The sequence below is a fragment of the Symphalangus syndactylus genome, chromosome 6, assembly GCF_028878055.3.
Source record: "Symphalangus syndactylus isolate Jambi chromosome 6, NHGRI_mSymSyn1-v2.1_pri, whole genome shotgun sequence".
NCBI lineage: Eukaryota > Metazoa > Chordata > Mammalia > Primates > Hylobatidae > Symphalangus > Symphalangus syndactylus.
This window is the reverse complement of record NC_072428.2, coordinates 146,465,497-146,489,885: the sequence shown is the minus strand read 5'-3', so window position 1 is coordinate 146,489,885 and position 24,389 is coordinate 146,465,497. Positions and strand designations below refer to the sequence as shown.

General features: G+C 47.7%; 1 protein-coding gene across 3 annotated transcripts; it reads right to left on the bottom strand.

Annotated features, from left to right (window-relative positions):
* Positions 1-325: 325 nt before the first annotated feature.
* Positions 326-23,515, bottom strand: NOM1 (nucleolar protein with MIF4G domain 1). Of its 3 annotated transcripts, none has more exons than XM_055269727.2 (11): positions 22,488-23,515; positions 20,582-20,706; positions 18,870-19,065; positions 13,331-13,654; positions 11,217-11,327; positions 10,297-10,464; positions 9,437-9,558; positions 7,058-7,190; positions 6,364-6,495; positions 4,303-4,412; positions 326-3,971 (listed from the first exon to the last, which is right to left on the bottom strand). In XM_055269727.2, exons 1-11 carry the CDS (start codon positions 23,481-23,483, stop codon positions 3,797-3,799), a joined length of 2,592 nt encoding a protein of 863 aa, XP_055125702.1. In that variant the 5' UTR covers positions 23,484-23,515; the 3' UTR covers positions 326-3,796. The 3 variants fall into 3 exon arrangements, with proteins under 3 accessions (XP_055125702.1, XP_055125701.1, XP_063497832.1); XM_055269726.2 differs by having other exon boundaries at positions 20,582-20,709; positions 22,488-23,509; XM_063641762.1 differs by having other exon boundaries at positions 13,532-13,654; positions 22,488-23,503.
* Positions 23,516-24,389: the final 874 nt, after the last annotated feature.

Below are 24,389 nucleotides of genomic sequence, written 5' to 3'. Positions count from 1 at the left end.
GAGACAGAGGCTTGTTCTTTTGCCCAGGCTGGAGTGCAATGGCGCAATCTCAGCTCACTGCAACCTCCCCCCACCGGGTTGAAGTGATTGTCCTGTCTCAGCCTCCTGAGTAGCTGGGATTACAGGCAACTGCCACTACACCTGGCTAATTTTTGTATTTTTAGTAGAGACAGGGTTTTCGCAATGTTGGTCAGGCTGGTCTCGAACTCCTGACCTCAGGTGATCCACCCGCCTCAGCCTCCCAAAGTGCTGGCATTACAGGTGTGAGCCACCGTGCCCGGCCAAGCTGGTCTTTCAAAATAAACATTCACTGTTACTCTAAACAAAATATAAAAAATGAATTTTATTTATACATTTCAATACATTAAAGTTTGTTCCTTATACCTTTAAAAATGAGATTCCCTGAAAGACAGCTGTTTAGTCATTCTATACATTAGCAGTTCTCAACCTGCACTGTAAAGTCCACAAGTTCATACGTAACACTGAGCACTAAGCATCCTGCAGTATTTTAAGTGTATTTTCAATTGCACTGTAATAAATTTCAAAAAACCCCCTATATATTTAAAAGCAATTCTGAATTCATAGCTTTTAATCAAGATGTACTCATTTACTATTTATACTAAGTTACAATTACTATCTTAACAGCCCATATATGTTGGGTTTTTGTTTCTGTTTTTGCGAGTTTCACTCTTGTTCCCAGGCTGGAGTGCAATGGCATGATCTCCGCTCACTGCAACATCCGCTTCCCAGGTTCAAGCGATTCTCCTGCCTCAGCCTCTCGAGTAGCTGGGATTACAGGTGTCTGCCACCATGCCCAGCTAATTTTTATATTTTTAGTAGAGACGGGGTTTTGCCATGTTGGCCAGGCTGGACTCGAACTCCTGACCTCAAGTGATCTGCCCGCCTCAACCTCCCAAAGTGCTGGGATTACAGGCGCGAGCCACCGTGCCCAGCCCCATATGTTGTTAAAATGAACAGACTCACAGGCAATCTGCCATATACTAAATGCAAACCATAGCTAATAATTTAAGTCATAAATATACTATATAGCAAATAGAGGTATTTTTGTTTTAATAATAAAATATAAAAATGGGCTTGTTTATAGAAATTCATCTTCTGCAGAAAAATCAGCTTCAATTCTCTACCTCAAACAAGGGTTACTGCGTACATAATGAAATTAGGTAGTACCACTGTCGTGATCATTTTTCCCAATCTTAGTAGCTGTATCCATAATTAATTCCTATTCACATCACTTACATGCTACTCAAATGTGGGCCATTCACAGGCGGCCAGGGATCCTCTTGGTCTGTGAGGTCAGGGGCTTGCATCAGAATGCAAATCAACCGCTGTGTGAAGCACAATTTAGTTCAACTGACATTTTTTTCTTCATATTAAGACCTTCTTGAGGAAGGAAGCAGTGTGTTGATTTATACCTTAGCCCAAGATCCTTATTTCACTATCAAGCTACACATCCAGCAGAACTGATCTGTCACATCCCAGTCACCACCCAGCAGACACTCTTGTTAAAAAGCTCCTTAACAAAGGGAAGACTTGCACTTAATTCACTCTTCTCTTAGTACCTGTCACCTTATTTGTCCTCTAAATTCAGAACCTGCGAGAAGACATAGGGTTTGAATCTGGCCTCAGGTCGAATGATGTTGCTGAATGCAGGGTTAGGAAGTCTGTAGGGATGACAGTCTCTGTGCTGCTTCCGCAGTTACTTTCTGCATTCAGTTGTTCATGTTGCTTGCACGTGCTTCAAAGCTTAAACCATTAGTTTAGGGATATGCACAGATACTGATGACTTCACATCACGATTTCCAAACACAAATTGCCATAGGGTCGAGCTAAAATAAAATTTGAGGCCAGGCACGGGGGCTCACACCTATAATCCCTGTGTTTGGGAGGCCAAGGCAAGAGGATCACTTGAGGCCAGGAGTTCAAGCCCAGCCTGTATAACATATGGAGATCTTGTCTCTACTGCTTGTGGTCCTAGCTAGCCGCGAGGCTGAGGCAAAAGGATTGCTTCGTTCCAGGAATTTGATGCTGCGTAACTATGATCGTGCCACTGCACTCCGGCCTGGGTGACAGAGAGAGCCTGTCTCTCTCTTAAAAAATAAATAAATAATATCTGAAAGCGCCACAAACAGGGCGTTTTGCACAGGAGTGGCATCACCAGCACCTGTGCCCATCTGCCCAACATGACCACTCTGAAGAGGACAGTGACAGCTGGACAGATGAGTTTCGGACATATATAACTTCTCAATGTCTATTCTGTATTCACATCTTAGTGACTTTTTTCAACAATCAAAGGTAAGATTTAAATCGAGTCTGTAGCATTTGAGAGAGGAAAGCAAAATTGAAGGGCTGAGAAAACAATAAACATTTGGGCATCTGCAATACACGCTGGTATCTAAGGGACATTTCTGCTTCCTCCTAGAATCAGTTTTCCATACTTAGTGAGTGGGGTGTGTTTGTTTCTCTCACTAGATAAATCTTAATTCTTTGCAGGCAGTAACTATATTTTCTTCATGTTTACATCTCCAAATCCTTGCAAGCAAGTAGCACCTATTAACAGTCAAATAACTACTGTTTGGTGACCTCAGAATTGTTTAAGAAAGTACATTTACAATTTGGAACTGGTGAGGAGATGAATACCCTCAACTGTGTGAGAATGTTACATGAATGATGAAAAGCACCTGTCTGCATTATAGTGTACATAAGGCCACAGCCACAGGGCTTATGTCGACGGACTTTGCCAAAGTTCAACTGCAACCCAAATACTTAAAACAGTATCAAGAATCACATTTAAGCTGGGCGCGGTGGCTCACGCCTGTAATCCCAGCACTTTGGGAGGCCGAGGTGGGTGGATCACCTGAGGTCAGGAGTTCAAGACCAGCCTTGCCAACATGGTGAAACCCACCTCTACTAAAATAAAAAAATTAGCCAGGCGTGGTGGCGTGCGCCTGTAGTCCCAGCTATTAGGGAGGCTGAGGCAGGAGAATCGCTTGAAACCGGGAGGTGGAGGTTGCAGTGAGCTGAGATTACAGGACACTGCACTCCACCCTGGGTGACAGAGCAAGACTCCGTCTCAAAAAAAGAATCACATTTAAGGGATGGTTTTTGAACTTTTAACCAATATTTTAAAAAGGTAAAAACCTCATCAATTTCTTTATAACTGCACCCTCTAGTGGCCTATTTTATCTATTATTTTTTTTTTTGACAGTCTCACTGTCCAGCCCAGGCTGGAGGACAGTGGTATAATCTTGGCTCACTGCGGCCTCTACTTCCAAGGTTCAAGCAATTCTTGTGCCTCAGCCGCCTCAGTAGCTGCTATTACCAGCATGTGCCATCATGCCTGGCTAATTTTTGTATTTTTAGTAGAGACAGGGTTTTGCCCAGGCTGGTTTTAAATTCCTGGCCTCAAGTGATCCGCCCGCCTTGGCCTCGCAAAGTGCTGGGATTACAGGGGTGAGCCATCACGCTCGGCCATATCTATTAAAAATTTTTAAGACAATCACACACACTAACCTCACTGCTTAGAGAACCCTGTCCAGTGTGCCTGACCCCTTTTCCCTCCCTGCTTCTCCTCTCACCCTCAAGATATAGTTATTTGAAAATGGCTTGAACTACAAACAATAAAACCTTAAATCAAAAAATTCTCTCAAAATATAATACATTAACAGACAATGATATAGCTCTACCAAATGTTCACACGCAGGCAACAGAATAAGCCTTTGGGTTTACAAAGGACATTTTACAGTCAAAGGGCCACCTGCCCTCCTCCTTTCCCTGACTACATTCTCAGGGAAGCTTTTCCTTGCAGACACTTTGTTGCAAGGTCAGCTCTCTCTCTCAGCATGTTGGCTTCGTGGGCGCTTCTGTGGGCCTGTGCGTTCTTTAGCAAGAAGTGGCTGATGAAAAGCTTCAAACCCTCACGTAACATCCCCAGCTTTGGGTTGTCAGATACTCTGGAAAGGAATTGTATAAACACATGTCAGGGCTGAGCTGGCCTCTCCTAGACTCAATCCTGGGTATCTCGCAGAGTGAGACATAACCAGTTTCTTTTAAAAATAGAATTCTCAATTAAGAACTTCTTAACATATTTTATTATTAACAATCATTGTTAGTTTGCTAGTAGACAAGTTTCTGTTCCCCAGATCTAATGCATATTAGCTTAAAAATAAAACCGAAAAGATTAAGCTACACATATAGTACAACCTTGTGTTTCTAAATCAACACAAGTGAAAACAGTCTCTTCATTTCTCTTCCATGTCTCATCAGAAAGGGTGGGGCACATACCTTGTGAAAATTAAACTGAGGTCTTCAACTTCTGTTTCCACTAATAGGATACTTAATACTTTTCGTAAAAAATGGACTCTGGGTTTGTCCAATTCACTGAATTCAACTACCTAATGGTCAGGACATAGAGAAAAATAAAGTTACACTGATTTAGCCAACTTTTTCAACGATCTATAAATATAGTTAGTTAGAGTAAAAATTAACCTCCCCCTTTCCCCACTCTACCCCTGATTTAAGAAGCTATTTCCAGAGCTAAGAAATGAACACCTGTTGGCAAGGATGTGGGCCTTGGGAATCCCTACACACTGCTGGCAGAGGTGTGGCCGGCCACAGCCACCATTGAGAACAACTCAGCAGTGTACGTGGAACTCCCGCGGCATACACCTTATGAATCAGAAATTCAGTATCTAGAACCGAACCATAAGATACCTCCATTCCCAAAAGTACCCATCGCCTAATTAAAACTATATATATATAAACTTTACTTCTAGAAGACTAATCCATATATAATCTCTCTCCTAGAAAACTATCAAAAAATCAGAAATAACTTAAACACGGATCAGTAGGATAAATAAATATGTAAACTGAGGCATACGTATACAGTAGGATGCTACCCAGAACAGACTCACGGGTGCCACCGTGGACCCACTGCAATGTTAGCTGAATGTCAGCGAGCTAGAGGAGGGGACTAAACGCATGGTGAATGGAATGCCACCCACAGGGAGGTCCGCAGCCAAACACCATCACAGGCACTTGCAGACCCGAGGACGCGGCGAGACAACAAAAGCATGGCAGAAACACAGAGAAACTCGGAATGAGAGCAGCCCGGGGGGGCGGGGGGCATCTCTAAAGCTCTACACCTGAGGGTGTGCTCCTGCCACGCTCTCCCGCTCATCGGTGGTAGCATCCATGCTGTTCCAGGATGAGTGCGATGCCTGGGCGAGCGAGAGGCAAGGCAGGGGGGCGGAGAGAGAGGAACGCCTCCTCCATGAGCTAAGTTATTCCAGTTGTCAGGATTTGGCGTAAGGCTTGGCGCCCTCATTTTCAGTACAGTGGCCAAACCTGGACATCACACAGCAAGGGATGCAGGGTGAACTGGAGCGGGCATGCTGATGAACTGCACAGGACACACAGAAACACACAGGAAGTTGCGGCTGCGGCTGTCTTGTGGGTCTGGGCCACTGCAGTCAACGACCCTCAACTATCTCTGCTTTTCACTTCCCTTTGCCCCCCAGGCGCTCCAAATTTTTTTAGGCTATTCAGAGTCTGCTGGTCCCACCATCCAAGCCTTACAGGCCCACGTCGAACCCCAACTCCATCTCATAAGATGTCTAGGTTTCAGCCAGGCACAGTGGCTCACGCCTGTAATATTAGCACTTTGGGAGGCTAAGGAGAGCAGATCACAAGGTCAGGAGTTCCAGACCAGCCTGGCCAACATGGTGAAATCCCGTCTCTACTAAAAATACAAAAATTAGCTGGGCGTGGTGGCATGAGCCTGTAATCCCAGCTACTTGGGAGGCTGAGGCAAGAGAATTGCTTGAATCCGGGAGGCAGAGGTTGCAGAGATCGCACCATTGCACTCCAGCCTAGGCGACAGAGCAACACTCCATCTTAGGGAAAAAAAAAAAAAGATGTCTGTGTTTCATGGTCCACTGCAAAGTCACAAAACACAGCAGGGCAGGAGAAAGCCTACAGTTTTAAAACATCTCACATCAAAGTGAGCAAACTCACCTCACCTCTATGGAGACCAGGCCCTACTTCGTCCACCTTTCTCCTCACTAACAGTGACCAGTTCAGGATTTTATAATTAGGACCAGCAAATTAACCTCAAACTCCAAAACGGTTTCATTCAGATTAGCAAAAGAACTGCAGCAGTGCCTTCATTTACCAGATCAATTTGTAGCGCATGTTAGTCTGGCGGTTTTCTGTGCTGGCTAGGATAACGCGAGCACTTTCCAGATGAATCAGAATCGAAGAAAATACGCTGGTAAAACAGGACCTGATGTAAACAATTACACTCCCATTCCCATTGCTTTCGATATTTTCACATGTTACACAAACCTTTAAGATGGAAAGGGAAAGCGATTTTGTCTTCAACAAGTGGGCCACCAGATGAACCAAATTAGAGAAATTCATAGCTGGCAAGTTTTCCAAGTCCCGAAATTTGTCCCATATGCTGAACTGGAAAGTCATCTAGTATCATAGTCAAAAGGAGAAAAAAGGTAAACGGCCACAAATTATTACAATACATCACTAAGAACATAACCTAAAGTTATTTTCTTATTATCTTATTTTTAATATTCTAAACACCAAGACTTTTAGTGGTGTTCTCACTGCTCTTTCCTATAGAGCATAGTCCCAAACAGCTTCACAAGAATCTCTTTCTGGTGCAGTTTTTCCCCCCAAATCAGCAGATACCAACAGAACATTCTAAGGAAAAGGCCACAGCGAGGGGCATCAGAACAGACTGGTGTGCTGTAAACCGATGAGGTGCTCCTGCTGGCCTGGCCACACTGCCTGCATCTGTGGCAGATGCAGGCGACACGAGGACACAGTGGACCCTTGACACTCCCCTCTAGTCCTCCCACTTCCGCTCCCAGTGAACGTGGCCTGGCAGCCAGCGTGGACCAGGCGACAGGGATGTCAGGGGCCTCCTGACTTGAGGAACTCCTTTGAAGGTAGGTGGGTTGAGCCAGGCAGCATGTGTAGAAAAAACAGTAGAGTGGATGTAACTGGTGCCTCCGCACTAAGCTACCTGAAATCTCCTTTCATATTCACAGAATTTGCTAGCCAGGAAAGCATAGAAGGGATTGTAAGTTTTCTCTTGAAGGCAGCAATCAATGAGAACGTGAATGATTTCTCTCTCCTGCTGATCCTTGAGTCCAAGCCTAGAAAACAGAACAGCAATGACTGGAACATCACTCCACTTCTAAAGTTTAATGGCTGATACCTTTCAGGGGAACACCTTTCCGCCTGGAAGGGTCTGGTTAGAGGCGAGCCACGTAAAGGAGGTGGAGGCAGCGGCAGCGACAGACACCACCTAGATGCCCAGAGCCGTCACAACCTCTCTGGTCCTCAGCTTCTCCTACAATGTGGCAAAATGTCAGAGGAGACAAGACCATCTAGGGTCCCCTGCCAGCTGCAAAAGTCAACAGCTGTGCCCGGCTGACAATAAACTGACTCAATCTTGTGTGCCCTTAGAGCTGGTTCCTGCTATGGTAATGACTTCACATTTTGTTTTCTTTTTTTTTTTTTGAGACAGTCTTGCTCTGTCACTCAGGCTGGAGTGCAGTGATGTGACCTTGGCTCACTACAACCTTCACCTCTCAGGTTCAGGCAATTCTTGTGCTTCAGCCTCCCGAGTAGCTAGGATTACAGGTGCCACCACCACCCCCAGCTAATTTTTGTATTTTTAGTAGAGATGGGGTTTCGCCATGTTGGCCAGGCTGCTCTCAAACTCCTGACCTCAGGTGATCTGCTCACCTTGGCCTCCCAAAGTGCTGGGATTACAGGCACGAGCCACAGTGCCCGCCGTCATTTGTAAAACTTGAGTTAGAGCTCACACACAGTAAAACCTATCCTTTGTAGTGTAGAGTCCTGTGAGTGTGGATAAGCCCATATAGTCAGGTCACCACCGGCAATGCCGAAACAGAACTCGCCATCACCCGCGAGAACTGGGGCTGTGAGCCACCCTTGCCGTGGGACACTGCTGATCTGCTTCTGTCCCTCTAGTTTTGCCTCTGCCTCTGTCACGTAGATTTGGAGCAGGGTGGCTTCCTGCACGGCAGAATACACTCAAGAGTCGCCGTGCTGTTGGGGCCTTGGGAGTTTGCCCCTCATGATGCTAAGTAGTGAGTATCCCTTAGACGGCGTCTCATGATTTATCCTTTCCCCAACTGAGGGGCATGTGGGCTGCTTCCAGTTTCTGGTGAGATCTGAATATGGCTGAGGCTGCCACCTCTGCACAGAGGCAGACACTCTGTACCTCAGGAGAGAAGCACCAGCTCCGCTGCAAACAGCACAGCCCCACGGAGAGCACTCAGGTGAAGGCGGCGCAGGCAGCCCAAAGAACCAACTGAGTTCTGGCTGTGCTGATTATCAATTCATGTTGATTAAAAGCTCAGATTCATAACTCACGATTTTGATGAATAACAATGGGAAAAACTATTGTTTAATACACGTAGTTTGATAGGCCAACATTTTCAAAACATGAAGTCAACCAGAGGAAGAATACAAGAAGTCCTTCCGAGTACAAAGGATAAGCTAGACCCGCTGACTAGAGAGTAAGAGCTCTCCTCAAAAGAGCCCTTTAAGAGACAAAGGGTAACTAGGGGGACGGGATGTTTTCAGCAAAACAGCAAGGCCACAGAGAGGCAAAGGAAGCCCAGGACTTCCACTTCAACTAGGCACCCCAGTTTAGAAAATAAAACCCTAATTATCAGAATCCTAAAAAGAACCATGTTCTCCCTGTATTTCATCCTAGTTTGAAACAAATAAAAGAATATGTATTAACATTACACTGTTTAGAAGTACTTCATAAAACTACACAGGTACATTTAAATTTTTTTTTTTAAATGAGATGGGGTCTCAGTATGTTGCCCAGGCTGGTCTTGAACTCCTGGGCTAAAGTGATCCTCCTGTCTCAGCCTTCTGAGTAGCTGGGATTATAGGATCTTTAAAATCTGATTACAACTAATTACAGAAACTATACCAGGAAGTTTTAAATGAAGAATCAGAATAGCTTTATTATGAAGATTTATGTATTTTTAAGCAATTCATGACAACCAACAGCCACTGACAAGGCTATCTGATACTTTCAGTCAAAACTCCCCAGTCTCCAGCCTGAGCAACATGGCAAGACCCTGTCTCAAAAAAAAAAAAAACCCCAAACCCCCAATCTTATGATATATAATCATAAAATGTTGTGATGAGGAACTACTAGAGGCAAATTAATAGGAACAAGATGGCTAACCCAGAGATGCACAAATCCAACAGCGTGAGTGGATGGTCACAAGAACAGCCCAGTCCTCCCTAAGCAGCATCAGACTCAGTCGCCCAAAACTCAAAAAGGAAATCAACTTACTTATTTTACAACATCTCATTAATAGGTCAAAATGTGCACACAAATGCTTACTTCAGAAGCTTTTCAAAAGCATCCAAAAAATCTTCACTTGTCATTATTGTGCAGAATATGTTTCTCCGGATGTCCGTGTTCATCCTCTGCTTCCGGGCAAGTTCTAGCATCTTTGAGCTGACCTGGAAGTACGATGAATGGACAAATCATACGTATGTCTCCATGCAAACTGCTTCCCGAGAGATGCCATACTGTACTTCAGTGTCACTGAATAGAACTGTGAGGTCTATGTGGACGGATGAGCGTCGGCACCAAGTCCACTCTCGGGCAATGCCCCTCTGTGCAAGGGGAACACACAGTGAAGCCACAGCCGCTGGGGGAGGAAACACTCATGTGGGAGGCTTCTCAGCCGCGGTCCAACCTCAGGGCAAGTGACAATGAAAAAAACAGAAGCAGTCACTGGCAGAGCCTGGGGAACCGTGACCACCATGAGTGACACAGAATCTGGGACAGGGAAGGACATGAGGGGATAACGAGGGAAGTCTGGATGAAAAATGGACTTGAATTTCCACAATGTGAAATCCACAGCCTGTAGCCTAGAATGCACAGCCCAGGGGGGCAGCCTGAGGGGTCTCAGCAACGGGCTCCTGCCTCATGAGTGTTCAGGTCCTCATGTACTCCCCTGCCCCGTGCCATTCAACTTTTAGATCTTTTAAAGTCCAATAAAAAGATACAACAGAAATGGAATAATTATATCACAAGGTAATATTAATAGCAATTTCTATAAGGCCTCCAAATAAACCTTGTACATTTCAGTGACCATTCAAGAACATTGAGAGAGCTGCTCCAGGTAAAGCTGGGACCACACACCACACGGCAGGGTGCCACTGCCTGCCAGCCTTGAGCATGGGTGTCCCTACCGTCCCCGCAAGCTGCTTCTGCAGGTGTGTATGGTGACTGTTGTCGAACATTGGGGCCCCACTCCAGGCGGACCCCACAATCCACCAGCGACCCGTCTGCTCCGCATTCAAGACGCTGTCCCAGGAGACGCGAAGCTGAGTCTCAGAACCTGAGCTGGCGTTGCGGACCTGATGAAGAGAGAAGAGCTAATGAAATGCTTTTAATTGGTTCATATTCCGTCCTTCCATCACTGGTGGCTTTTTGTTTTTGACCATGACACTTTTGGTGCATGAATACTGGAATGGGTCACTGGCAATTGGGACGGTTAGCCTGTTTGGAAAAATGCCAAAACTAGCGGTAAACTCAGTGTTTTGTGTTTGAGAGTCCATCACCCCAAACAGCTGTGTTTGGAAAGCTGTCCCAACAGGGAGAGTGACAGAGCTGCCTCAGGCTCCGTGGCAGTTGAGCACATGCCTGGAAGAGCCTGGGTCAACGAAGATTTGGACTTGAGATGACGGAGGCTGAAAGACTCACTCCGACAGGGAGGCTGCCCGGTCTCCATCCTGGCTGCATGTCAGAGAGAGTCAAAGGACCTACGTCATCTCGATTTCCTTGGTCCGGGTGGGGACTTGGCCTTCTCTGAAAGCATCGGATGATCCAATGGTGCAGCCCAAGTTTAGCGCCCGGGATGAGGCAAAGAGGACGCTCGCCCGACGTGGGCTTCCCCACGCACAGACATTCTGCAGGAGCGCGCCCAGACCACTAGGGGAGCCCCCGAGGAAAACTGAGCCGCGTTCATTCTGCCTCTGAGCACTCTCACTCACCAGACACCACCCTGACTTGCAGGTCTGACTATTTCTTGATTTTCATGACAGGCTCATGCGGACAGGCTCATTGCTCAAGCTCTGAGCAAAGCAGAATTGAAAGTTCCTTGACTCACCAAAGCTCTCTGCAGTTTCCTCAGCTTCTCCACAGGCTCAGGGTCATAGCCTGGAATTTTGCGCATGTCATTGTTCTTCAGAGCCAACATCGTCTCTAGCATAAACCGAATCTTCAAGAAAAATGAAAAAATTGAAAGTCCATCATTTCAAACAGTCTAAACGGCCCATTCAAGTTGGCAAGAAATCTACCACACCTGATGCACGTGGCCGCCACTGCCACAATACAAAGTCAGGACTGCCTTTAGGTAGAGACGGTCTAAACTAGTCTCAGCCGCTTACTCAGGGCTACATAATACTTCAAAATAGAAATGTGTCCCCCAACGTCAAGTGGGAACCCAAACTCCCCAGAGATCTCACTTTTCCCTTCTGCTCACCACACACCTCACCCTTCTGCACCGTCCACGCCTCCTCGGCCGCCCCAGCCCCTACTGCGCTCCTGCTCCCACCCTGGCCCCCGGCGACCTGCTCTGGACATCCTCTCTCCTACCACCGGCCTTGTAATTTTTTTAACTTTAAAACTGGAAGTAATGTCATACTTACAGAAAAGCTGCAAGAACAGCACAAAGAATTCCCACATACCCTCTGAGATGTCCCCAAATGTCAACTTCTTATTGATACAGAATTCACATACCATAAAACTCACTCATGTGAGGTATATAACTATGTGGCTTTTAATACTTTCAGAGTTGTGCAACTATCACCACAATCAATTTCAGAACTTTCTCATCACCCCAGAAGAGAAACTCCCAGCCCATTAACAACCATTCCCCATTTCCCCAACTCCCCAGCCAGCTCCCCAGCCCTAGGCGGCCACTACTGTACTTTCTGTCTCTTCTCCATTTGAAACCACCATTGAACCCGCTGCTCCCATTCCCTTCTCCAGCTCCCTCCTCTTCAGACAGGCTTCTCTGAGGACCAGGAAAAGCCAGTCAGGACCGCCATCACAATTCAGCCCAAAACGCAAATCCCTTCCTCCTCTTGCTGGTCCTCGGCATCCCACACGGGCGTGAATTCTTCCTGGGGACACTAGGGTTCCCCAGCTCCTGGGACCATCCTCATTTCCTTCTCACCTGCCAGCTCTCCCTCCTGCCTGCAGCTAAATGTCAGTGCTCCTTAACCTGAAGGTCCTCTTCACAGCCCACCTGCTGCCAGGCAAGTCCACCCACTTCCATGGCTCCCAGGACCCCCTCTACGAGAGCAGCCCTGAATCCCTTCAGCCTGCTCTGTTCACAGCTAACCCAGTCTTTCAAAAACGGAGGTGCCTGTCTTTCTAAATCCCCACCTCCTCCTGCACGGTCCCCTGTGCCCCTGATGGGTGACCCTGAGCCCTCCTTCCCTTCAACTCAATCCACATGAGGTCTGGTCACTTCTGACGCCCGTGTCCACGCTCGCTGCTATGATCCCGACATTAGCCACCACCTACTCCCCAGCTCTGGCAGAACTCCTCCCAACTTTGACCACCTCATGCCTCTTTCTGCCTTGGAGTCAAAGTGACCATCAGAAGGAAAACTCTAACCTGTCATTCACCTCCTGGGACCCTTCAGATGCCTCTAGGATAAAACCCTCAATTCCCTGCAGTAATTAACAAGGGGCCAGAGACCCGGACTCTGCCTTTTTCTCGTGTGACACCCCCTCGAGGCTCTCAAACTAACCCTTTTCGGGTTCTTCCCCAAATGGCTTCCCAGGAACACACGGTTCCACGCATCTCATCATCTGAACAGCACACAAGGTGGGAGCTGTGATCAGTCCCTGTTTTGCAGAGGGGGAAACTGAGGCTCAGAAGACCCAGGTTACGCTGCTGTCAAGTGGCAGAGCCCAAAGTCCAACCCAGGCTGACCCTAGAGCCCCATGTCCTGTGTCCTCCTCCGTAAGTATTTTTTGAATGGATGAATATTAAATAAATCAATTTTTAAATTCATAAAATATTTTTCTGAGTTCTTAGTAAAGGAATAAGGTCCATTCACATATTAAAGCCACAAAATGGGATGAGACAGAAGGAACAGAAAACACTAGGAAAGCAAGTGTAATATTTACCCCAGATACTGATTTTTAGGTTCTGGCCAGTTTGTGAGCTTTAGGGACTTAGGAAGCAGATCAAGCGTCGCACGCGTACCCTGGTCTGGTCCTGAAACTCGCTGCCTGCCCCACTGGCTTTGGTCTGGGCTTCAGTGATCAGTTCCTTAAGTGATAAAGCATCATCTTTCCTCAATGAAAAACCCACGTTTTTCAGCATTAACAAGATCAGTTCAATATCTTTTTCGGTGAAAGTTCCAATCAGTTTTTTCAAAATGTCGAAGATGAGGAGAGACTGTACCACGTGGAAGTTGTATAAATGGGCAATGACGGTGAACAGGTTGTCACACTCTTTCCCTTCGCTTCCATGTTGATAGACGGCATCGAACTTCCTCACCACCGCCTCCAGAAAGTGGGCACCGACCTGAAAGAACCACACAGAAAAAAGATCATTATGTTATTCCTAGAAACCTTCCTTTCTCCTTCAACACACAGAACTGGTACTTTCTAAATTAACAAAGTGTCCACAAGGCAGGGCATTCCAACAAGACATCCCTCGGCAACCCAGAGCAGCCGACAAGAGTGCCCCAGCCTGGACGCAAGGGCACCTTCCTCTTGTTAAAATCAACATCGAAGGGGCATTGTTTGGCCAGCAGCCGTTCTGGCTCCTTTGAAAAACAAAACTGTTAAAAATGATGTTAAAAACACACCTATGTCTCTCAAAATGTTCCACTACCGGCCGGGCGTGGTGGCTCACACCTGTAATCCCAGCAATTTAGGAGGTGGAGGTGGGCGGATCACAAGGTCAGGAAATATCAAGACCATCCTGGCTAACACGGTGAAACCCCGTGTCTACTAAAAATACAAAAAAAAATTAGCTGGGCGTGGTGGTGTGTGCCTGTAATCCCAGCACTTTTGGGAGGCTGAGGTGGGTGGATCACAAGGTCAGGAGATCAAGACCATCCTGGCTAACACAGTGAAACCCCATGTCTACTAAAAATACAAAAAATTAGCCAGGCGTGGTGGCAGGTGCTTGTAATCCCAGCTACTTGGGAGGCTGAGGCAGGAGAATCGCTTGAACCCAGGAGGCGGAGGTTGCAGTGAGCTGAGATTGTGCCACTGTACTCCAGCCTGGGAGACAGAGCAAGACTCTGTGTAAAAAAAAAAAAAAAAGTTCCACTATCTAACAATACTCATTTCTTAAAAGATTTTTTTTGCAGATTTTTACCCCAAATTCATTTCTTACAAGGAAGCAATACAAGTGATTTCTAAAACAGATAAACGCAACACATTCTGAATATCAGAGGTTGCCAAATAGACAGGTACTTAATAATCTCTGGGGGCTCCAGATGGCATGGAGGAGACGCCCTACTTTCCCAGGGCTGAGTCTCTGGCACTAAGGTAGCTTGTGAATACACTCACTTGGCTCAGCCAGTGGTTTGAGGGGCACCGGGTCCTGATGGGGACCAGCAGGTAAACCAGACACTGCTCTAAGGGGTGGAACTGGGGCCAGGAACTGCCAGGCCTGGTGGAGCTAAAAAAGGCCTAAGTGTTTTCCTTGTGCTGTTCTGGTACATTTTATCCCAAATTCCTTAACTGTGGACTGAAGGAGAAGACCTGCATGTGGGTCTGTGTGGTCTTCAGCAAGTTCCTGGAACCCTGTTGTTTCACTGTGGAAAACAGAGATAATGAAACTTGAAGGCAGAAACAGTTGTTTTCAATCTTGCTGGCAACACTATCGTGTCGTCATTTTCTCTCAAATCTCAACTTAAGCTGGGACTGGAGGGAGAAGGTGGAAGCAGGGACATGGTGGTGACACAGAGTGACCCCCACAGCCCAGCCAGGAGACGATGGCCTAAATAACGCAGCTGCGCTGGACCAGGGATGAAGGGCCTGGGTAACACAGCAACGCATGGCAGTGCATGACACCGGCTGTAAAAGCTGACGGGTCTGTGACTCCCGGGTTTCTGGTCTGGGTAACCAGGAACTATGTGAGGGGCAGCAAGCTAGTGGGGCTGGACAAAACCAGCTCAGGGGTTGTTAAGCTTCAACAGGGGCCATCCAGACAGGACTGGATGGAGATGTAAGGGTGTCAGTGAAAATCGCAGGCAAGCCTGAGATCCACCAGACAGGCTTGAGTGTACTGGGGAAGTACACAGACATCATTGCTGGACTGCAAAAAAATCAACGCTAGAAGAATCCAGAGAAAGGCAACAGACTGGCAGGAGGCCACGGTGACCTCTTGGAGGCCAGCTCTGATGGACCGGATATACACTTCAGTTTTTGAAGACCTGAGAGTTAACCAAGCCAACCTGCAGTTTCCAATTCAAGCCCCTTCAATGAAGATAAACTGGAAGACATATTCTATTATGGCTACCATGTTATATTCAAATATAATTTTTAAAAGTAAATTAGAATTCTGCAGACATCAATACAAATTCAGGCATAAAACATATTCAAGTATGTTTTCTTTTTCTTTTTTCTTTTTTTTTCTTGAGACGGAGTCTTGCTCTGTCGCCCAGGCTGGAGTGCAGTGGCGTGATCTTGGCTCACTGCAAGCTCCGCCTGCTGGGTTCACGCCATTCTCCTGCCTCAGCCTCCTGAGTAGCTGGGACTACAGGCGCCCACCACCACGCCTGGCTAATTTCTTGTATTTTTAGTAGAAATGGGGTTTCACCATGTTAGCCAGGATGGTCTCAATCTCCTGACCTCATGATCCACCCGCCTCGGCCTCCCAAAGTGCTGGGATTACAGGCGTGAGCCACCGCGCCCGGCCGTATGTTTTCAATTGTGTATATTACATCAAAATTTCTCAAAATTCTAAATCTGAAGTTCCATTTAACGTCTTCAAAATAAAATACAACACCACAACATTTAAGAATATAAGTAAAATTCACGTTGGTAAAGTTATTCAAGTACATCCTGTATGTTAATTCTGACGTGGAAATTTTAACACCAATCTACATAGATTGGGTTTTTGAGTTTTAAAGGACTTACAGGAGCAATTCAGCAGCGGACACCACGGTCTTTAACACAGAATGTTTTTCTTGGTACAGCACTGAAAGCAGCTGAATGAAGCCAGCACCCTGAAAGCTCATCACACGCTGGCAGAAGTCTCCGTGGATGTCATTAACTAAAGTACTGTAATGACTTCCCTTCGAAACAAGTCATTTCATTGTCCTTCATGCAATTAGCAAAGGTTTAAATGAAAGTAGGCCCAATAATCTCATGTTTTCCAATCAAGTAAATTCCTGATGTGCTGTGGATGGTCAGGGTCTATGGCTTTTCCTGTAACTCACTGATATACTGCCTGTACCAAGATCATTCCGATGATTAAATCAGCTGAAGCATACCAGTGTCCTCTAGGAGGAGAGGGAGGTACCAAGAAAGTCACAGAATGGCCCTGATTATGGTAATCACAGGGCCCAGGAATGGCACCCAGTGATTCCATCACTTTGTAATGACAAGAAAAGAGACTCCCACCTTCTCATACATGAAAATGAGGACAGCTCTTAGAAATAAAAAATAAACAACAAGAGGGTTCCCAAAGCAGCTGGTGCAAATTTTCATATCTGAGATGACCCATGTAGCTGAGAAGAGTCCCGCACTCAGACGCTCAGGCCTGTGCCCCTCTCTCCGGCCCTCAGCTTCCTAATGCCCCACAGGCCTTTCAAAAAGCTGCCACCATGCGACTACTGCCAGACATGGAAAAACGGGGATCAGAACATTATTCAGCAACAGCAAAGAAACCTGCAGTAGTAGGAAAAGCCAGCCAGAGGAAGAGCAGAATTTCAACCCGAAAATCTCCTTCTGTACATAAATAATGAGCCTTCAATGAGCGCTTACTGTGGGCAGCTCTTTCCTATGCCTATTACATTAACTAACTCGTTGACCTTAACAACTGGACACAGAAAGACTCGGAGGCACAAGCTCATCTAAGTGATACAGACCGCGTGCAGTACAGCATGTTCTGCACTCAGGCAGCGTCTCCACCCACCCCACACCGCCTTCAGCACAGAAGCGCCAGTGACAAGAAGGCTAATTCATTTTGGCAAATCTGTGCATCTTAAAGCAAGCTTTGGAGAGCCCTACTCGGTAAGACTCTAAATAACTGTTAAGATTATAATTGAGAGAAAGTAGTATAAAAATGAAATGAATGTGACTAGCATTGCAGCAGAAACATGCGGCCTAGGAGCCCAGAAAACAAGTCCTGTGTACTTTTAACAAGACACGTGATCTCGGGAATTTCACGTAGCGCTTCAGTGGCTTTGCCTGCTGCACTGCAAAGCAGGCTTCAGTAAATGTCTGCCCTGATCTCACCGGGACGCTCTGGGATCAAAGGTGAGGAGGAGACAAAAGTATATAAACGCACACCAGGGAATTAGACTTTTAGGGATGCTGTACTGCTGTGGCCTATTTTTTGGAGTAGAGCTGTCAGAAGGCAAAAAACTAAGAGAACCACCATCAAAAGAGACTGTATCATTTAAAGATCCAAATGGGTTAAACACCGCATTTGCATGTAAATACTGCATCGTGGGAAAACTAAGCCTCACTGACCCAACCATCCATTTGTTCACCAACCTCAAAACAATCTCCTTTAATTGGACGGATTTCCTTCGACACATCTGAAATCAGCTACCTTGCGGGAACTGGGATATTGACTGGGAGGGTTGTGACTTTCCTGTATTCAAATAAGAGAGAATAGGCCCAGAAGAGGGCAGTGACTGTGGAACCAGGGCTATCACCAAAGAGACTCGCTGACTTTAACCACCAGGGTCGTGGAGCAAGAATAATACGAAAGGGATGTCGGGGTGGGGCAGACATTTACTTAGCAGCTGTCGGGTGCCAGATGCTTTCTGTACACTGTTCAGTTCAATCCCGACAAAAGCCCACTTCACTGATGAGAAAGGGCCACGACACAGAAAGGGCACCAGGCCTCCCTGAACATGTCCAGGCAGCTCCACGCCCCAGTGCTCTCACATCTCCCATCAATACCAACACCTCAGTAGTGAGACCACACCAACCATTATCTTCCAAACATCTGAAATAAATCAGTGTTAAGGGAGACATGCAAAGGAAATAAAGGCACGTCTGAGATGTCAGTCGAGAAGAAAATTAACTAACATAAAAGACACGCTAGGCTGGACAGAGCAGGGCTGGGCACGGCAGCTCCTGCCTGTAATCCCAGCACTTTGGGACGCCAAGGCAGGAGGATCACTGGAGCCCAGGAATTTGACACCAGCCTGGGCAACAGACTGAGACTCAACTTCTGCTCCCGCCAAAACAATTAGCCAGGCCCGGTGGTGTGCGCCTGCAGGCCCAGCTACTCTGGAGGATGAGGTGGGAGGATCACTTGAGCCTGCAGCTGTGATCATGCCACTGCACTCCAGCCTAGACAACAGAGAGAGACCCTGTCTCAAAAAAAAAGGACAAAACAAAAAAGCAAAGTTAAGCAAAATCAAGTACTTCCTGAATGCTCTTTACAACTGCATGACATAGACAATGTAGTATTTATTCAGAACAAAAAGGAATTAACACAAGAACCACCCACAGCACACAATTATGCACTTATCAAGCCTATCATTAAAATAATCACCATGAGACACTAGTGACAGCCTGGAGAAAAGGTACAACTGTACCTCGATTCCAACTGTGTGGTGAAGGATGCTGACTAAGAGAACATGCTCCATCATCAGTCTGCTGGGCATGGCCGAGGCAGTGACGCATGCACCCATGAGGGCAGAGGTCAGGGTGTCATTCATGTCCTTTCTGCTGTGGGCCATGTACAGCTCCTCCAGCTGCCCACTGATGGAAGCCATGTTGGGTTCACTCAACCTGCAGAGAATTGTAAAGACAGAGAGCAACGATGTCTCCAATTAGGAATTTTCAGTTCAATTTTAAAAAATTAAAGAGTTATCCATACCAACAATGTATTCTATTTTTATGTATACTTTTGACCCCTTAACTATTCTTATGTTGCCCCAATAACCCAGCATATATTATTCATAACCACATAATATTCTGGAATCCCAAAACAATGTAATTGCTGCCTTCGCAAGATGAAATGTGGCCACACTGAGGCATACCCTGGATTAAGTCTACAGACACATACCTGAGGATACTCCCCTGAATATCCTGACCTGATATCCCATAGGCAGGGTCCAGCCTTAGGACGTGTTGTTAGAAAAAATGCTAACGTTTTATTTCTTGGGTGGCACAAAAATTCTTAGTTCCTAACACTAGAAAAGGCTGCTCTGTTTGAACGGGTAGTGGGGGAAGACTACATTTACATGTATGTGGAAGGTTATTCACTGCGCACCTGTGCTAATACTGAACTCAACATTAAAAGAGAGGTTTATAGTAAATTCCCAGCATAATAGGAAACAAAAAGCAATACAAGGGGGAAGGGGGTGGGTAAGGCCACGGAGGGGCAGCAAGGGAGAGATGATGGTGAGTTTTATCTCAATTGCAGTGGTGGTGACTCGAATCTTCATGTGATAAAACTACACAGAATTGCCCCGGCGCGGTGACTCATGCCTGTAATCCCAGCACTTTGGGAGGCCGAGGCAGGCGGATCACCCGAGGTCGGGAGTTTGAGACCAGCCTGACCTACATGGAGAAACCCTGTCTCTACTAAAAATACAAAACTAGTTGGCGTGGTGGCGCTTGCCTGTAATCCCAGCTACTCAGGAGGCTGAGGGAGGAGAATTGCTTGAACCCGGGAGGTGGAGGCAGAGGTTGCGGTGAGCCGAGATCGCACCATTGCACTCCAGCCAGTGCAGCAAGAGCAAAAACTCCATCTCAAAAAAACAAAACAAAGCAAAACAAAAAAAACCTACACAGAATCACATGCACACACGCACCCTCAAAACCAAAGAGCTGATGGGCACGCATAACTGACAAAGCCCCACCTGTATGGTTTCCAGTTTTTTAAATGTTCTGTTCTCAAAGTGGGTAACGACAAAATGCAGACATGAGCAATGAGTAAGGGGGATGGAAGACCAGGTGAATGTGTTTCTGCAGAGAGGGGACATAGGCCAGTCCTTCCAACACTGTCCTTAGATGGACGAAGAACCTCTGCCCCTTGCCTACCTGCTTCTCAGAATAACAATGTGAGCATTTGGGCTGCTCTCAAACCCTGAAGGGATTCAAAGTAGCCAACAGTCGGGTATCCTCTCCTGCTCGAGGTATGGGTCTCATGGGTCTCGGTGCATCAAGACAAGAACAGAAAGGATCTAATCGACTGTCCCCATCCCCCATCACTTCCATTTGAATTGCTGGGATAATTACTACATTTTAGAAAACAGACAACCTCTTTAAGTGATACAGTGTAACAATACTGCAAGGTCACCTGTTAAGTAGACCTTTTACATGTTTCTTCAGCCTTTCTAGTTCTTCCTTTTTCTTGAAGTCCACTGTCTCCTCAGCTTGCCTCACATGAGGTGGGATGTACTTTTCACCACTTCCACAAAGACTCTGCTTGAAAAGAGAAATAAATTACAAAAAATGTACACTGACCAAATCCTGTTTTTTTTTCTTTGCCATATGTGCATTTAATATTAAATTCCCAAGAACTGGTGGAAGCTGCTACTGATCATTGCTGCTTAAATACATCAGATTTACTGAGTGCTTAGTATATGGGTAAACATTCCACTCACTAGGCTGTGCCTGTCATTATTTCCATTAATGCTATTAATAATACATTTCATCATCTCGTTTTCCCCCCTGGAGCTCTTCAGACCCAGCTGTGCACCTCTGGTATCTGCTCAACTCCAACAAAGCCCTATCTACTGCGCTTTTGCTCGGCCTTAATTTACTGCAGGCACCATAGCATATAAACACCTAAATTAAACATACTGCTAGTTTTGGAGGAAAAGTGCCCTAAAAATAATTTCAAACTTGTTTAAAAGTAATATCTAAGTTTATATGATAAAAATCAAAACCGGCCGGGCACGGTGGCTCATGTCTGTAATCCCAGCATTTTGGGAGGCTGAGGCGGGCGGATCACGAGGTCAGGAGACCAAGACCATCCTGGCTAACACAGTGAAACCCCATCTCTACTGAAAATACAAAAAATTAGCCGGGCATGGTGGCGGGCGCCTATAGACCCAGCTACTTGGGAGGCTGAGGCAGGAGAATGGCGTGAATCTGGGAGGCGGAGCTTGCAGTGAGCGGAGCTTGCGCCAGTGCACTCCAGCCTAAGCGACAGTGCGAGACTCAGTCTCAAAAAAAATCAAAACCAACTCACTGCTATTTCCTAAATTATCAAGGAGGGTGGCGGTGGTTGCAAATAATTAAGCACACAAACATTTGCAAGGCACGATCCTCACTGCTAGGTAGTTTAAACCTGGTTCAACAAAGAATATTCGTATACATAGAAGCTGAGTATTTATATACATAGAACTAGTGCGATGTGGGAAGAAGGAAATGCAGGCAATTCCACACAGCTGCCTCCAACCATGAGCTACATGCAAAGCAAAGCTGAGATAAAACATGCAAGATGACAGCCCATGAAGGCCTTGATTGCTACGTCCTAGATTCTGAACTTTATTATTTTTTTTCTTTGAAACAGAGTCTCGTTATCTCGCCCAGGCTGGAGTGCAGTGGCACGATCTCGGCTCACTGCAACCTCTGCCTCCCTGTTTCAAGCCTCAGCCTCCTAAGTAGCTGGCATTACAGGCGCCTGCCACCACGCCCGGCTATTTTTTGTATTTTTAGTAATGACGGGGTTTCACCACGTTAGCCAGGCTGGTCTCAAACACCTGACCTCAAATGATCTGCCCCGCCTCAGCCTCCCAAAGTGCTGGGATTACAGGCGTGAACTTTATCTTTAATTCAGTGTTGGACTTTATTTAAGGGAGTGCTGTAAATTAGCTTCGGGTTTTAGAAAATTCACTCTAAAAGTCGGGCACGGCGGATGTCCTCGGATACTTGAAAGAGGCCTGAGCAGATGAGGTGGGGTTAACAGGGTTAGAGACCTGGGATGGTAAACACAGAATGAAGATGCTGCACTGTGGAAATGGCCCTTAAGTCCTCGGGATAAAAATGTCTCTATATTGCTTTTCTCCTAAACTTTACATTATGAAAATTTAAAAACATGAAAGAAGACCGAATAGAGTAACGTACTCGATTTACTCACATTCAGCTGAAACCATTATCAAGACACCAAGTCTGTGTCATTCCTGCCTCACGCCCCATTCCCTGCCCCGTTATTTTAAAGGAAATCCCAGAGGGCCTAGAGAGTGTTCACACGATACCTTATCCGTTATGTCACCGTCCTCCGAGGAATTTTCACTCTTTTCTTCATCTTCTGCAAAACGGACTCTCTTCCCCCTCCTTTTCTCCTGCGCTCCCTTTCCCTTTTCTTGCCCCTGTTCCTGTTCTGTATCCTCGTCGTCGTCCTCGCTCTGCGCTTCTGCTTCTGCTTCCTGCGCCTTCTTTTCCTTTTCTACGTCCTCCTGCTCCTCCTCCTCCTCACTTTCGTCCTGGGAGTCACTCTCTAAGTCACTTTCGGGGAGTGTCTGTCCGGCATCTTCCTCCTCCTCACCACTGCTGTCGTACAAGCCGCTATTTTTCCCAGACTCCAGGGCTCCCAGAATATAGTCAAGACCGTCGCGTGCAAAGCTCAGCGGCACAGAGCTGCTGCCGTCCTTCTTTTTGCGCTTGTTCAAGCCGAGACAACGCTCCAGCTTTCGGATCTCTCGGTCCTCCTCCTCGTTGGCCGCTAGAAGCGCCCGTTTCCGGGCAGCGGCGGAGGCGGCTGCGGAGGGTCTGGTCTTTGCGGTGGGGGCCGTGGCCTTGGCCTTGACCAGGGACGGCCGCGGCTTCTTGGGAGGCGAGGGGTCCCGACTAGGGGCTGGGCGGGCGCGCTCCTCCGTGTCCCGCCGGGGACCGCTCGCTTCTTCGGCTCTGCTTCGGCCTCCCGGGATGGGACCCTGGTCGAGGCCCGCCGTCCTCTGCAGCCGGCGTGCTTTCCGCAGGTGCCGCTTCTCCTTCCTTAGTTCCTTGCGGCTTTTCCTCCCTCCCGGGCGAAAGCTCACCGGGGCGCCGCGCCCCTCGCAACCCCCGGGAGCCTCGCCCTCCGAAGTCGCGTGCACGAACTCCTCCACTGCTAGCTTGAGCCTCTTCAGGGCCTTCTCCCCACCGCCACCAGGACTGCGGCGCGGCCCGCGCCCGCCTCTGCGCTTCATGCGGACCACGCGTCCCTGGGAGCAGCCCGGGCCGGCCTCTCCCGTTCTCCTGGACGCCGCCATCTTTCGAGACGCGTGGTCGCACGACTTCCGGCAGAGGCGGGACTTCCGGGGAAAGCGGCCGCTGCCCGGGGCTGGCGGGCGACGCCCCCTGCTGGCCGGAGGGCGACAGCGCACAGAGCTGCGCCGAGCCGGGCGCGGGGGCAGCCGGGCAGGTGACGCCCGGTGCAGGCGCGCCCGCAGGTGGGCGCCGCGTGGACGTCAGGCTCGCGATGCGCATGGAGGTGCCTTCACGTTTAAAAGGGAAATCTGGCCGGGCGCGGTGGTTCAGGCCTGTAATCCCAGCACTTTGGGTAGGCCGAGACGGGTGGATCACCTGAGGTCAGGAGTTCGAGACCATCCTGGCCAACCTGGTGAAACCCCCGTCTCTACAAAAATTATCTGAGCGTGGTGGCACGAGCCTGTAATCCCAGCTGCTCGGAGGCTGAGGCAGGAGAATCGCTTGAACCACGGAGGCGGAGGTTGCAGTGAGCCGAGATTGCGCCATTGCACTCCAGCCTGGGCGACAGAGCGAGACTCCAAAGGGAAATCCTCGCGGATGATGGATGGGAGACTCCGCGCGGGCCGGCGCGGTGCCGGAGGTTGGCGGCGGCGACGCTGGGATGCGCGGGCCCCGGGTTCGTGTCCGCCCGGTACCCAGGAATGCGACCTTATTTGGAAATAGGGCCTTTGCAGATATGGTCGAGAGGAGGCCTCGTGGGTTAGGGCTGGCCCCAGAGCCAGCGTTCTCCTGAGAAGCAGGCTCTGGATACGGACCGGGGAGACGCCTGTGGCCCCCAGGTGGCCGAGGACCCTGGAGGAGCCGGCCCTGCCCAGGCTGGGTTTGGACGCTGGGCCCCGACCAGGGGCAGAGCGTTTGAGGTTCCTCTTTACTGGGAAACTTAAACCGGGAAGCGAACGCAGAGGTCG